Below are 14,731 nucleotides of genomic sequence, written 5' to 3'. Positions count from 1 at the left end.
TTTTGCTATTTTTGTCCAAATATGTATCTATATATGTTTTTTGTGTAGACGATCCAGGATCTAAGTGTTTAATCTGTCTTGTCTTACTTGGGGGGTACAGAAATAATGTGGAAATCTAGAAAAAGTGCTTTGGCATGTTGTAATTGTTTCTCTTTGAAAAACTCCAGCCTTTTCAGACTTTGGAATAGGGAACTGGAAATGGGCCAATGGCAGAATTTCTGACTAGATGGGGAAAGAATTTTATAGTCCTGTGAAAACCCTGGCGATTTAATCCAATTTCTAGAATTTTAAAAGTTTGTACAAATAAGCAGATTTATTTTTCTAACTGAGAACTTAAAAAAGAGAGAAAGATGGGGATTTAAATGTGATGAGGATCCAAAGCCAGATGAATTTCAAGATTGACTAGTTACTAAGTCTTGGAAGAAAAGAAATAGCAGACAGAAAACTGAACTAGAACAAGCTTAGAGACAACAGACGGAAGAGACAGTCCTCAGTAAAGTGTGAGTTTGTAGCTAACCCTGAATACAGAATAGTCCTTACCTTGTTGCACCTCCACTTTTTATATTTTTTTTCTCTATATATATAATCATTGAATTTGCCACAAGAATGTTATGCTATCCTGACTGTGTAGTAGTAGCCCATAGGATTATGAAGGCAAGGAGAGAAGTTGGTCACAGATAATTCTCTACAATTAAAATACTTTCCACACTGTCAGAAAACTGCTGAGTTCTTTTATTTTGGATTATAACCTTTTAAGAACTCTATTTCTGCACAAAGTGTTGGTCAGTTATGGCACATGTAAGATGTCTTTTCTGAGTTCCATCCATTCTCAGCTAAGAAAGTCAGATGATGATATTTAGAATGAAATCTATTTATGGTACACTCAGCTCATGTTTTCATTGTGATCTCTATTTTAAAACAAATCCTTTATCTTATCCGCTTTTTGTCACCTAGAAATAGGGAGGTTTTAATAAACATATATAGTAATAATAACCTAGAGTACATGGTCTTATTTTTAATTTATTTGAATTTGAGCAAAAAAATAAATTAATGCTATGAGCTGCAGAGGAAGAAAAGAGACTTTAGTGTAGATTGCATGTTTTTGTCCAGACTTTCACTTTGTCTCACAATTAAGACATCTTTTATTTTTTACAGACAAATACAGAGGCACCTGTATGGTACAAGAAACTGCAGAAGAAAACATCACCATAACATTTTTCAAAAAATATTCAAGAAAATCCTTTGGGGAGCTTTTCTTTGAAGAAAGATATTTTCACCGTAATTATGCTCTTTTTACCATAAAGGCAAACAGCTGTTTTGTTTTCAACTGTTCTTTTATACCTGTAAAATGCTCTTATGCTTCATAAAATAATTTTTAGATCTGTCACGTGAACAAAATGTGTGGAAATAATGCATGCAGTGATTTTACTAATATATATTTGAATTTTAAAAAATAAATAAACACTAGCATATTGTACACATATAATCTGGTTTGTTAAATGACATCTTATTCGGAATGTTCAAATTAATGCATGCTTCAGGTTTTTATATTGTTTTTCTTGGACCCCTTGTTTCATGCCACATTCCTTGCAACTATTCTGGCACATAGAAATTGAAGAAATATATACAAATTAGCATCAGACTATATCCTACTTTCTCTCAAGGAAATACACCATGTCAAATGAAAAAAAAAAATCTTATCAGCCTTGATTGGTTTAGTTTGTCAATTAATGTCATTTGTTTTACCAAACTGTCATTAAAAATCTTCAGATGAAGGAATGAAATACATCTTAATTATCAGCTCTGATACTCTCTGGGCTAGATACGCTTGCTCTAGTGAAATTTTGTCACTATAAAAATAAAAATGGAACCATGATGTGTGAGTGCTGTAGCATGTAACGATGAAATGGACAACTTGACATTTTTAATTGTATCAAAATAAACCCCATCTTCCAAGAATACTGTCTACTCACCTCTTCCACTGCACTGTCCATTTAGACTGCAGAGAATGTCTCCAATATTTGAAAGCACTTCTGACTGCATATGGTACATTTATATATATATCACATAAATATTGATGGCATTGTTTAAGTGACTGCGTACTGAAAATATTCAGTATACATCAGATTTCATTTAAGAGGAATATTCCTTTTCTTACTTCCTGTTTCCTTGATAGTATGTCTTCAACTGATTCATTGTTCCTAGCTGGGCATGAACAATATATATACACTATATTATATACTATATTATACTATAATCTATATGTATTAATATATATAAATATTGAGGTTATGATTGCTACATATACTTTTATTCTTCATTTTCCAAACATCAGTCTGAAGCAAAGCAATACTTTCTCTACTGCAGGTAAGCTTCAATTCCTCTATTATTATTATTATTATTTTATGCTAATTTTGAGAGAGTAAGATAAAAACACTAGCAATCGCACATCACAGGATTAAAATTTTGTTTCTGTGATTTTAAAATTTTGATTCTTTTGATTCAGGAGGCAAAGTGTGTAGACAGAGGTAATATCTTAAAAGACTAACTTGTTCACTGAAAAAAAATATATATATATAACAATGTTTGGGCTCACACACCTGTCTGTACAGACATTATTGGATAAATTCTGGTTTCTTGAAGTGTAGGGCTTTCTCTTTTTTTTTTTTTTTTTGTGAACAGAATCATTAACATTTTTGCCTTTCATGTGAAACCGCTCCCATATGCAGATATTAATTTTGTAATTGATATTTCATATGGTTCACAGACATCCCATAGTTTAACTTCCCAGACTATCCTGCTTGTCTGTTATCACCCAATAATCAATAAATCTAGAAGGACTGTAAACTATTCTAGGCAAGATACTAGTAGGAATCCTAAGTAATCTGTTCTCCTATAGTATCCTTATAGACAAATTGGTGAGATGTGGACTATAAAGTGGATGGAAATTTGGCTGACACACCAAGCTCAAGGAAATGTGATCAGCAATGCAAAGTCCAGCTGGCAAATAATAGCATCCCTCAGCAAGGTCACAGACAATGCCAAATTTTGGGGAGTAGCATATACAGGGCAGGATCTTGGAGGGGCATCAGCAGGCTGGAAATACGGGTCAACAAGAACCTTATGAAGTTCAACAAAGGCAAATATAGAGCCCCATCTCTGGGATGGAATAACCCCATATCGGAACAACCCCAGCCTGACTGACTGGAAGGCATCTTGGCAGAAACAAACCTCAATATCCTAGTGGACAACAAACTGAACATGAGTCAGTAATATGCCCTAGCAGCAAAGAGGGCCAGCTGGATCCTGGTCTGTATATAACAGTATAGCCAGCAGATCAAGGGAAGTGGTTTTTCCCTTCTGTTTGGTGTATGGGAGACCACATCTGGAGTATTAGGTCCAGTCTTGGGCTCGTTCATGACACTGACATATGGAAACATATGGACATATGGAAGACATCGATGGTGATTCAGCAAGATGATTTGGAGTACATTGATAGAGGAAGGGAGGGTGAAAGAATTAGACCTGCTGAGCCTTAGAGGGCTTGGAGGGTTTGGGGGGTTGGAACTTGTTGCAGTCTCCAAGTACCTAATGGCATGGTACAGAGACAGCAAAGCCAGACTTCTTTCATAGGTGCAAAATGATGGACTAAGGCAATTGACACGATATAACACTACAAATTTCAATTGGCTATCATGAAAAATGTTTTTACCATGAGGGTAGTCAAACACTGAAGCAGATTCCTCGGAGAGGTGGTGGAATCTACCCTGGAGATACTCAGAACTCAACTGGGCAAAGCCCCGAGCAACCTGATATAACGGACCTGCCTTTGGGTTGGACCAGATGACTGGTTTTCAGAATTCCTTTCCAACTTAAATTACTCAGTGGTAACATTTCTAAATATACTAATACAAGACAGCGACATTACTTCTTATCAGTGTTTAATCTTTCCGTGGAAATAAAATATGCAAAAATGTTGTGATGCTTCCAAAATGAAATATGCTTTGTAAATTTCTGCATTCTGCAGCAGCCTGATTTCTAGGAAGGCTGACAAAATATTGTACTGATTTATGGTGAAATTATATTGACATTTAAACAGTTCTTCAGATGACAGTGACTTTTTTTAAAAAAGTAATAAATTCCTTGAAATTTGCAAAAATAAAAGTAATCTGTTAGCATATATTGATAGTTCATAATGCTCTTGGTAGGTTCTTGTAATCCCTGATCAACGTTTACATTTTTTTTCCTATTGAAGAGTCTGTATTTTTCCTGTGTCTCACCATTAGATTCTAAGGCTATAGTTAATTATCTAGGAGGAGACCTTCTAAGCTTTGCTTGTGAAAGCTAGAATGTCACTTAAATATAACTATTCAAACATGAAATGCCCTGCAGCAAAAAATTAATAAATCTTTTTGCTCCTTAAATAATGAAAATGTTCAGTTGCATTACCTGTACAGCATTTTTATTGATGTTATTTCCCACAAGCATATTTGCAAAATAAATTACTCCAAAATTATTCTTCATGAAATGGTCTTTTCAGTTTCCCATTGTAGTAGGTCTTGTGTCAATGAAGTGTGAGTCAAAGTAATGAAGTAAAGATAAATGTTTAAGGGTAGTCATGCATGTAAGCAACTTGTGACTGAAGTGCCCAACCCACGTAATCACCCCCAGTTCCTCTTTTACAAACCAAAGAGAGAAAAGAAAGAAAAAGTTCTATCCGCTATGACATTTTTTAGTACAATATGTTGCTGTTACTTAAGTGTGAAGTTTCGTAAGTATATGGGTTAAACAGGAAAGAAGGAAAGACGGTTGGTTTAGAGCAGGTTAGGATTTTTTATTTTTTATTTTTTTTAACAGTATAACTGCTTTCTCACTTTGTTAGAAGCAAAGAAACTTCTAAAGAATCAAGGAAATCTCTTGTTCAGGGAAAATAAGTTGAAAACAAGAAATTGCTTTTTTTTAATAAGGACCTAAACTTGTAAAGCATGCTGCTGAATCCAGTGGTCATACCTCGCTGGCATTGTACTTTCTAAATATTTTCTCTGCAAAAAAATTATATATCATTGGGATTTGTAGTCTTCCTCCCCTCCAAGACTTTCTGTGCAAAACAGTGATGAAACCTTGGAAAAGAGGAACAACTGCAAATTTAATATTTGTCAGTATCTCTGGGATAAGATTTGCTACCCCTTAGACTTTAACCTATTTTCGATTTCAGTTATCATTTTATGTGATATCTAGTTCCAGCAGAAAGGAACACTAACTCTACCAAACCTCTGACATTTCCAGATGGCCACGTAGACTTTTTTTGCTCCTGGTATGTGTTCATCAACTTCCATGCCTTCGGCAGGCACAAGGCAGAGAGCTGGCTTCCTAGAAATAGTGTAGTACTTTTGGAAGAAGTATTTATGATGTTGCGTAAATACCTCAATTGTCATTCTGCTTGAAAACGGATTTATATACAACAGCTTGAGTCTGCAACATCCTGTCATCTTCCAGGCCACTCATTACGGAGGTCTACTACGGAAAAGATTTATCTCCATGTTAACATTGCATTTAATAGAACGCATGCCAGAATTTTCTGAGTCAAAGAAGTATATCCCTGGAATTTTTGTATACCAAAGCAAGCAATCTTTGTATACCAAACACAATCTGTGTATCCCAGGAATTTTCATACACTGAAACATATAGACAATCTGTATTCATTCTTGACCTCTGAAAATGAAATGAGTATCTCTAGAAGATTAAGTTTTGCTTAGTGTCTTTGGGCAATATTATCCCATTCTTAAATTCCCAGGATTGGTTGGGAACTCTTGACCTTTAAAGTGCAAGCTTCCATAGCTTAATAAGGTAGTTACACTCAGGGTATTTCACACTTAAGCCTGGCAGCAATCAGCAACAATACATGATGCTAACTCTTGGGAGACGGCATTGCTAGTGCAAAGGGACAGGGGTTGAAAATTATGGAAGAGTGATGGTGTTGCAGAAGGTGATAGCAATGAGGAGAAGCAGGCATGGGTGGCTCTTTGCAGATGTTAGACCCTCGGCAGCTCTTTAAGCCCTCTGCTGACAGCACTAGAAGCACCAACTCTGTTCCACAGTTAATTTTGCAGAGTTCCCTGGTTTTCTTCCCTCACTAATAAGTTTTGCATAATACTAGATGCCTCTCAATTAACTGGAAATACCACCCCCCCCTCCCTTTTTTTTTCCCTTTTTCTATTTTGAGAGTCTCCTTTTTCTCAGGACATTGGAACTGGGTTCAAATAAAGGGTGAATTTTAGTCAGCTTATCCTTTAAAGGATAAAGAGGACAAAAAAATCATCCCCATGAAAGCAAGAAATGGCAGAAGTATTAAATGCAAAAAGTTAGGATTGATCATGGAAATAGCTTTTACTCAGAAGCTTACATGTTTTCATAGACTGTGCCCTTTTTGAAGATACTACAGAAATAACCACTGTAGAAGAGAATGCTGCTTTGATTGAAGCAATAGAATCAACTTTGTTTGACCATGAATAATTGAAGTCTTTGTGTTAATGCTTCTTTTAAGGAGTAGTGGATCAGTAAATGTAACTTAATTGCAGGAAAAGTCTTATGGATGGAATTTATGACTGCATTTCAATGAAAGTCTTTTCATTTTTCCTTCTTGGTTAAATAGAAGAAGGATTACATAGATTATTCAGTCTTGCAGCTGAAATGGTTAGCAATTCCCAATGCTCCTTTTTATCGTGATTTTAGAGATACATATTGTGGCATGCAAGACTTTCTCTTTTGCTTTCTTACTCAGTTCTTTAGAAGAACTTGCTTCTTTGTGTATTATTATTAGGTAAAGCCTGGCAATGTAGTGCTTGACTTTTATAAGGAAGTTGTCAGCTAGAATTTATATGTGGTTTTTAAACAGGATTGTTACTTAAGTGCAGTGGCCCTTTGTAAACAAAAGAGCTGGAAATACTCTCACTGAGTCTTCTGAGACCTTGAGAGAGGGTCTTTTCTATGCCCAAATTTCTTATGCTCCCCATCACTGAAAAAGAGCCACACGTACATGAGGCTTGTCACTCTGCGCTTCTCAGGCCTGTGATTTCCAAGCCCAGACAGCTCCCAGTGCTGTGGAGTGAAGCCACGTAAGCAGAGATTCACAAGTTGTCACCCGGAGCTGTGTGTAAGATGTTCACACAAACATTAATAGCACTCATCTCTTCCATGATGCTGTGAGAAGTGTAAGCAAGGGAAAAATACAGTATTTTGGTGCAGTCTATTCATTGGCCACCTTTTCCTTCTTGGGAGTTAAATTATTTTAGTGTATAAATAAAATCTAAGAGAGTCTTCGTTCCTCGACATTCAAAAGGAAAACATGCAGCAACTCCTGTGAGGACGGCTAAGTCCTTTCTTTCAGACACTTCATCAGAGATTTCTGTGTTCAGATCTCAGGTACTGATCACACAACTCCTAAGAGACCATCAGGCACCACTGTTTACACATTAATCTTTATTTTATTAACTTACTACTTAAATACTAAGTCAAAAAAAATCCACTTAGTATTTATGAGTAAAGGGGTACGTGCCTGAAAGTAACAATGAGCAGTAAAGGGAATAATATGTCAATGACTCGAGTCCTACTGAATTAGCGCATTCCCTGTCATTTTGTGTCATTTCTTTCATTATTGCAGTAATTAACTTTGCAGAATTGCATTTGTTCCATTCAGCAGGGAACGGAGAACAATAACAGTGTTTATCAGCAGCAGGAGGGAGCTTACCTGTCTTTCTCAACTCCGCAAAATCTCTGCAGGCTAATCTTAAGGCACAGCTAGGGTGCCCTCCTACACAATGGAGCCTGTCTGAAACCTCCCTTAGGGAAACCTAAGTGAGCTGATTAGATCTGTTGTCAATGAAAACAAAATACCCGATCCTATGAAATATAGCGGTTTTGCATTCTGACGTGCCATTTCAAATCTGTCCAAGCTGAAACCTTTGTCATAGTTTTACACCATGATAACAATTCTGAGGTTGCTGAATGACTTAAAAACAAGGACAGAGCATTTTCAGTCTATTAAACTCTGTGAAAGTACAGAGAAACAAATGATGTAAAATTCTTGTGTTCCTAATTGTAGTAACATCAGGAATCTTTGATAATTCTCTATTATTTTTTAAAGTGAAATAGAAGTATACAAATGAGATTATTACTTCTGATCACATTTATTTTTAATGCAAAGCAAAATATTTTTCCTGTGAACAGACATGTTTAAGTTGGTTATGAATGAAATGCAAATAAAGTCTCTTGAAATTAATTTCATTTAAAAATGTAAAGGCTGCTGTACTGCATCATCTTCATGGGCTTGTCTGATCTACTATCCTGTCTCCAAGAACTGTCAGGTTCATGATGGAAAGCTGCAAAGTCGCCGTGGGCCAACGGTAGACCACAGCGTATTTACCAATTTGAGTGATAGTCCTAGTATTCATAAAAATGTACAGTTTCTTTAATTTGCAAGCTTTCAGATTCATTGGATGTCACTGGAGACAGGAATACCTGATCCACTTTCTCACTTATGTTTATTATTGTGTTTTCAGTTATTCTTTTGTTTAAGAGATTTTCTGTGGTTTTTATTCTTATCGCTCCTATTTAATTTATGAAAACATAAAATGTAACTGCAAAGTGCTTAAAGCTCTGCTTCAGTGCCCCTCAGCCATGGAGGTGCCAGAAGTACAGGTCTCAGTGACCACCTAGAATTGTCCTAGGACGATGCCAAGTCTTACAGTAAGGCTGTACAAAGGGAGATGACCATACTCACAGTGCTTCATTCTGCATGAAATGCTAACTGTGGGGTTTGGCAATAAGAACAAGTGTGAGTCTGAACATCTATTGAACCAGAAACCAGAACCCATTTCTCCTTCTGATCATTATTCTAAGCACTAAGCTGTAGCTGATGCTTATGTTCCCCCTCTACATGGGATATTCACCGACTGAATACACAATGGAAGAGTAAACAGACCTGGCAAAGCTGTTGGCTTCACAGCACTCTGTAGCAGCAATACTGCTTCACAGGAAACCAAGTATGTTCCCGTTTTCCTCAGACGGGATTGAATTTGATCCGTCCCCTTGAGTGTTCACAGAAGTTAACTTCTGGACAAGATAATGACAGGAACGTTTCTGTCCTTCAGCTTTGAAAAGAGACAAGACAAAATTCAGAGCTTCCAGTCTACTGGTTTGAAGCACCTCCTACAGACTGTGTAGCACTGGCGGGGTACTGAGGTTAATAGATGCCTCTTCCTTGTTCATTTTCTGTTGTCTACTTCAAAGGTTCCATTTTGCCAGTTTTTATTTACCTCATTCTTAGGCACCTAACTTTGTGAAATAACAAAGAACCTTGGACAAATTTTAGAGAGTGAGTATGGACAGCATGACTACTTCAACACTTCACTTTGCAAAGCTTAGCACTTACTTTTCAGTTTTAGGTTGCCAGTAAAAGTACATGTAATCCAATACAGCAAATTTTGTAGCCATAGCATTTGCTGGAGAGTGGATATTCTAAAACAAAAAGCTTTAATGTTTAACAACGTCTTTGTAGAGGGGAATTCCTTAAGTTGCATAACTCAGTGTGAATAGGCAACTTGTTCAGCCATGGCGATGATTACTTAGCTTCCCATGAGCAGTGTTTTCACTCTTGCATTCAGAGCAGAGGCAAGCAGGCATTGCATCATACTGTCTGTCGGTGCAACATTTCTGAAAGAAAAACTGACAGGAGACAAGTTTAATGATACCACAATGTTGGGATAAAGAACATAGAGCTTCTTAAATTAGACACCAGGAAAACTTATTGTCACTGTTTCGTACGAGAAATAACCTCACCTGGATCGTTGCAAAATGCTCCTGCTGATAGAACACAGGGGACCAAGCTGGTCTAACCCTACTGTGATTAATAATTATCTCATAGGTGAATTTCACTATGTTCATGTAATTGTTTTAATGTAAGATTTCTAGTAACAGGGATGGATACAGATGTGGTATTGATGAAAGCCAGTTTGTGCAATTGCAACCTGCTCTATTCACATGATCTGAATGCTAACGTGAAGCAGAAGAGTTAACATCCCCTTTGTCCCTTCCACTTGTACTTCTTTCCCGTTTCAGTGGAGCCATATCTGAATTCAAAACATAGAATTTCAAAAAATGTAGTGCTGCATGGTGAAATGCTTTAAAACATGTAGAACACGACATGATTTTTATCCTATTCCAACCAAATGTATGTTTTAATATTAGTTTGTTTCTCCTGTGCATAAAATTTGTGTAAAATACAGATTTTTTTTTCAGAGGTTGCATGTGTTTATGTCGTAGTATCTTATGACACTTCCTTGCCCATTCTGTGTGCCAGCTTTATGAATTATTAGGCCTTGCTCTTGAATTGCACAGAAGCAAGCTTTTCTAATCACTGAAAAGAAGCTTTGCATTTTGTTAATCTACAAAGTTATCAGTATGCAATCTAGAGAGAAAGAAGCCTTGTTTTGTTAAAAGAGTGAATCAACTTCTCTCCTTTATCTTATTTATATCTTCGAAGCAGCAGAGGGATTAAGATGTATTGTTAAAGTCTTGCCTCATCCACCTGGCCACATTAGTTATGAGTTCATGCATACACTGCATCCATAGCTTAACTAAGCACGCTATGAGCTGGTCAGATAAACACATCCAAAATGGGCTATACGTTCATGGAGTGCAGTTTTCCATACCATAACACAATAGACATAGACCAAGCTTTCATTAAGTCATCCAACAAGAATACTTACGGGCCAAACGTGAACGTTCTAACATAAATATTTTGCTCTAGAGCTGCTCTAGTCAAAAATAATAATAACAACAACAAAACTAAAGTATCATTAAAATGGAGAATTTTTTTTTCACATTTCTTTTTATTGTCTTTTTTAATATTTCGTATATCATTTTCAAAAAGAAATGACAAAAAAATCAACTGTTAAACTATTAGTGTATTACATGTGGATACTCTAGCTAAGGTGGTTGTAGAAGATGAATGCAATTTAAATCTCTCTTTTTGGAAAATGATATTCTTAAACATAATTAAATAAATATTGAATCCCAGGAGTTGGACTCGATGATCCTTGTGGGTCCCTCAGGGTATTCTATGAACCTATGAAATAAACACCCATAAAATAAGTCTAGAATAAACTGGATTAAATAATTTAATGAATACTGTGTTGCTATGTGTTTTCCAACGTGATTTATAGAAAACAAACTGAATAACACTTGAAACTCCAAGTGCCAATATATTAACAAAGTGTTTGATGTTTTTCTCACTGAAAAATTATTTACTTCTGTTCATCAGGCTTGAAATATTTTGAGAAAGGCTGAAAATCATGGAGAAAAAAGCAACATTGTGCTAAGTAACTGTTTAGATATGCTGTGTATTATTTAACTCAATATACTATTTAATACGCCTGAGAACTAAAATTAAAAACATCCTAAAGAACTTTGAAACTGAATGCACCTGGAGCTCATTGGAATAATGTAGTTAGATAAACTAAGGTAATATCTGTAATACTGTTCTATGTAATTAGACATTTCACTTTCTATAACATATTATTTACTTTTTTTTTTTTAATGGACATATTAACTTATGTTCCTTATTTGTGAAGGGGGCTGTTTCTGTGTATATGCATTTGGATAGATGTATGTCGGTTCTAAAGCCCTGTTGTGAATAGGCTTTTCAATCACTGATAATCACTGTCATTTTTCCCCTATCATCTTATTTCCAGATTGTTCCAGTGCTGCCAAATTGGTTGTTTTCTGACCGTGCCTTACCTAATTAAATGAAACTAGACAAACTGTGAGGAGGCATTGCTTCCTTCATGGGAGGAGTTCATCACGAGGCAAATAGAAACCATGAAGGAGGATGCAGCTGTGCCTCTTCTTCACATTACATGACTAGAAATACAGAAATTCCCCCATCCAGCAAGCTGAACATAGTCATCATCTCTGTAAGCCCTCAAGTGAACAGGAGGTAGGACTTGTAATGGTGTGCAGCCATGTTTTATCAAGCCTGATCAGCTTCTTCAGAGTGGAGGATTAGAGTCTCTGGGATCAGTAGTGTTTGATTCATTCATCTTTGTTATTGGTAAACTAAGTCCTTGTGATGGCCACTATACACAGTAGCAATTACAGTGAGTTTTTAGCTTCACTGGCAAATCCAAACACATTCTCTGACTTCTGGAGTTTTGGCTAAGATCAGCATTTTAAACAGTCGGATCACACAGTGACATTCCTCTTCTATGGTGTGATTTGGGGTGAAAAATTGGGTACACCTTCAAAAAGTTTTCAAAGGAAACACCTGATGCATCCTTCTACTCCAGTCCGAGGTAGGCTTTTGCAGTGTCTACTTTGCTCTTATCCTTCCTGACAAGTGACATCCAGTTATTCTGCTCACTATTGAAAGATGTTTCAAGTGCCTTCAGCGGAGGTCAAAGCTCACAGTCTTTAGGCAGATGCATGGAAAATCAGTACATGGTATCGACATTTTTGGAAACTATTTGCTGTTCTTAAACTTCCTCTTTTTTCAAGAAATGTCAATCAAGCTACCAGGATATGTTGAAAAGTGTAATGGTCATCTGAGTTACTACCCTTATCATTAAGCAAGAGAGAGAGCCCTGTCGTAATTTTAATATCCTCTGACTGAATGAAAAATCCGTCTTTTGCAGCTGCTCCGCATAGCAAACGAGCTAGTTCTTTCATTTTTTTTCCTTCCCACCAGTGACATACTGTTAAGTAGATACGAGACACTGCCTAACTCTTTGTGCTCTTTTGAGTTGGGCTGGCTCCTCTGAATAGATGATGGAATTGGGGTGCACAACAGCAAAAATGAAGCAGCAAAACCACATTATAGGTTTACTTCTAAATCAGGAATTCATGAGCTGTTCTGCACGTGTTAGTGATCTATAAGCTGCTTTAGAGTGGTTCTCAAATACTAACAAAAAAGATTAATTCCGTCACAACATAAATAGTGATACTCAAGCAAACTCACTTTGAAAGACATGATCATGATTAAAATTGTCTAGGTTTAACTCCAGCCATTCAACTTCCAACCCTGCTAGATCTTCATCTGATAACCCAAAGACTTCATTCTCACTGATTTTCCTCTGCTTAGGCATCTATAGTGCACATAATTTTTAAGTGTTTACAGAAAAGTTCATTCTAAAGGAGCACCTATCTGTCTGTGAGCTTGTGCTCCTTGAGGAGTAACAAAGAAGGAAAGCAAGCCTACTGGCAATACGTTTAAATCCATTATACAAGATATTTATATTTTTTTTAATCTTTAATGATTTTTTTTTTTTTAAATGGGGCTGTAAATAAGAAAGATGGAAAACTGCATTCCTAAAATGAGCACCTAAATTTACTGCATGGTCAATACCTTCAGAGGGAAGTAGAGTTTGCCTGCATCTGGAGGCCTACCCCTCTCCATTGGCTATGCATGGACAATTTCACTGAACAACTGGGTGCAAGCTCAACAGCCAAGTGTGAAGAATGGATTTCAGCCCCTCTTGAGCTATGGATGTGAAAAAAATTAAGTGTTCCGGTAAAACACCCTCACTAGTGCCTCTTACAGTATAAACTCTGTACAATTACATGAGTTTCATCTGTTTAGGCATCTAAGTTTTACATCCTCACTGTCCACCTGAGGAATCACCTTGAGCTAACTAGTCATTATTAAGCCCAGGTCCTTTCTATGTCTTCATATACATCTATATTGGAAGATGAATTGTTTAGCAGGATCCAGCATACCAATGAATGGTTTGTTGTTTCAGTAAGCAGGTTTCCCACCTTCATTATTTATTTCTCCCCCACTTTTAATCTCCTTAACAAAGTTGATCAATCAGTATGTTTTCTTTTAAGCCTTTAAAAGAACGGAAATAATTTGTTCTTAAAAACCAATCCCTGTAATTGGAAATAAACCCACCTAGCAATATTCTATCAAAAAAAAAAAAAGAGACTTGCTGTTTAGTAATTGTAGCCAAAAATGTTGAGCTAAATCAAGCAATATGCTTTACAGAAATGTTTTGCATAAACTCTGTTATCTTTTGCAACTTTATTCAAGCTAGTTTGACAAGGTCTTGTTTTTCATAAGCACATACTGACTGGCCTAAATTGTATTATCTTTCTACATTAATAAATCCCTGCATTGATTATTAACATTAAGCTGCTCGAAATCAATGTCACAATGCAAACTTATAATTACCTGCATCATTCCATTTACATTTTCTTTTAAGTATTGGTTCTAACTCTAGCTTTCTTAACAGTCTTCTGGAATATGTCTAGTGTTCTAACAATTACTGAATATTAATCCTGAAAGCTCACTGACCAGCTCTTTTAAAGTTCTTGGTGTGAAGTTATCCAGACATACTGATCTAAGAACATTAATAGTAGCTGTTTTAATGTGTTCTTGAATTACTGTTGAAATGGAAAATATTTTGTCATTATCATATGATACAAATATATTACCTACTCTTTTCCCAAACACGGCACAGGAATATTTAGCGTGTTTTTTCTGCTTGCTTATCAACATTCTACATTTCTTTGTCTAAAAACAGACACAGTAGAATTTTTAGTACATTTCCCGGACTTTTTTTTAGATCTTCTTTTCAACACAGGTCATTGACTTCTTAGGTATCTTTTCTTCCGTATTATTTTCCCATAATCGCTACTGTCAGATTTATATTCACTGTTACTAGTTTTATTTATTTAT

General features: G+C 36.1%; 1 protein-coding gene across 7 annotated transcripts in view; it reads left to right on the top strand.

Moving 5' to 3' along the window:
• The window catches only part of PIBF1 (progesterone immunomodulatory binding factor 1), a 126,424-nt gene extending 124,465 nt beyond the window's left edge, over positions 1-1,959 (top strand). For all 7 annotated transcript variants that reach the window (XM_048079134.2, XM_048079137.2, XM_048079132.2 and 4 more), the window contains one exon: positions 1,156-1,959. In XM_048079134.2, the coding sequence (XP_047935091.2) occupies positions 1,156-1,212 (57 nt within the window). In that variant the 3' untranslated portion in view covers positions 1,213-1,959. The remainder of the gene's footprint in view (positions 1-1,155) is intronic.
• The last annotated feature ends 12,772 nt before the right edge of the window (positions 1,960-14,731 follow it).

This window comes from Anser cygnoides, chromosome 1 (genome assembly GCF_040182565.1).
Source record: "Anser cygnoides isolate HZ-2024a breed goose chromosome 1, Taihu_goose_T2T_genome, whole genome shotgun sequence".
In the NCBI taxonomy this organism is placed as follows: domain Eukaryota; kingdom Metazoa; phylum Chordata; class Aves; order Anseriformes; family Anatidae; genus Anser; species Anser cygnoides.
This window is presented reverse-complemented; position numbering and strand designations above follow the sequence as displayed.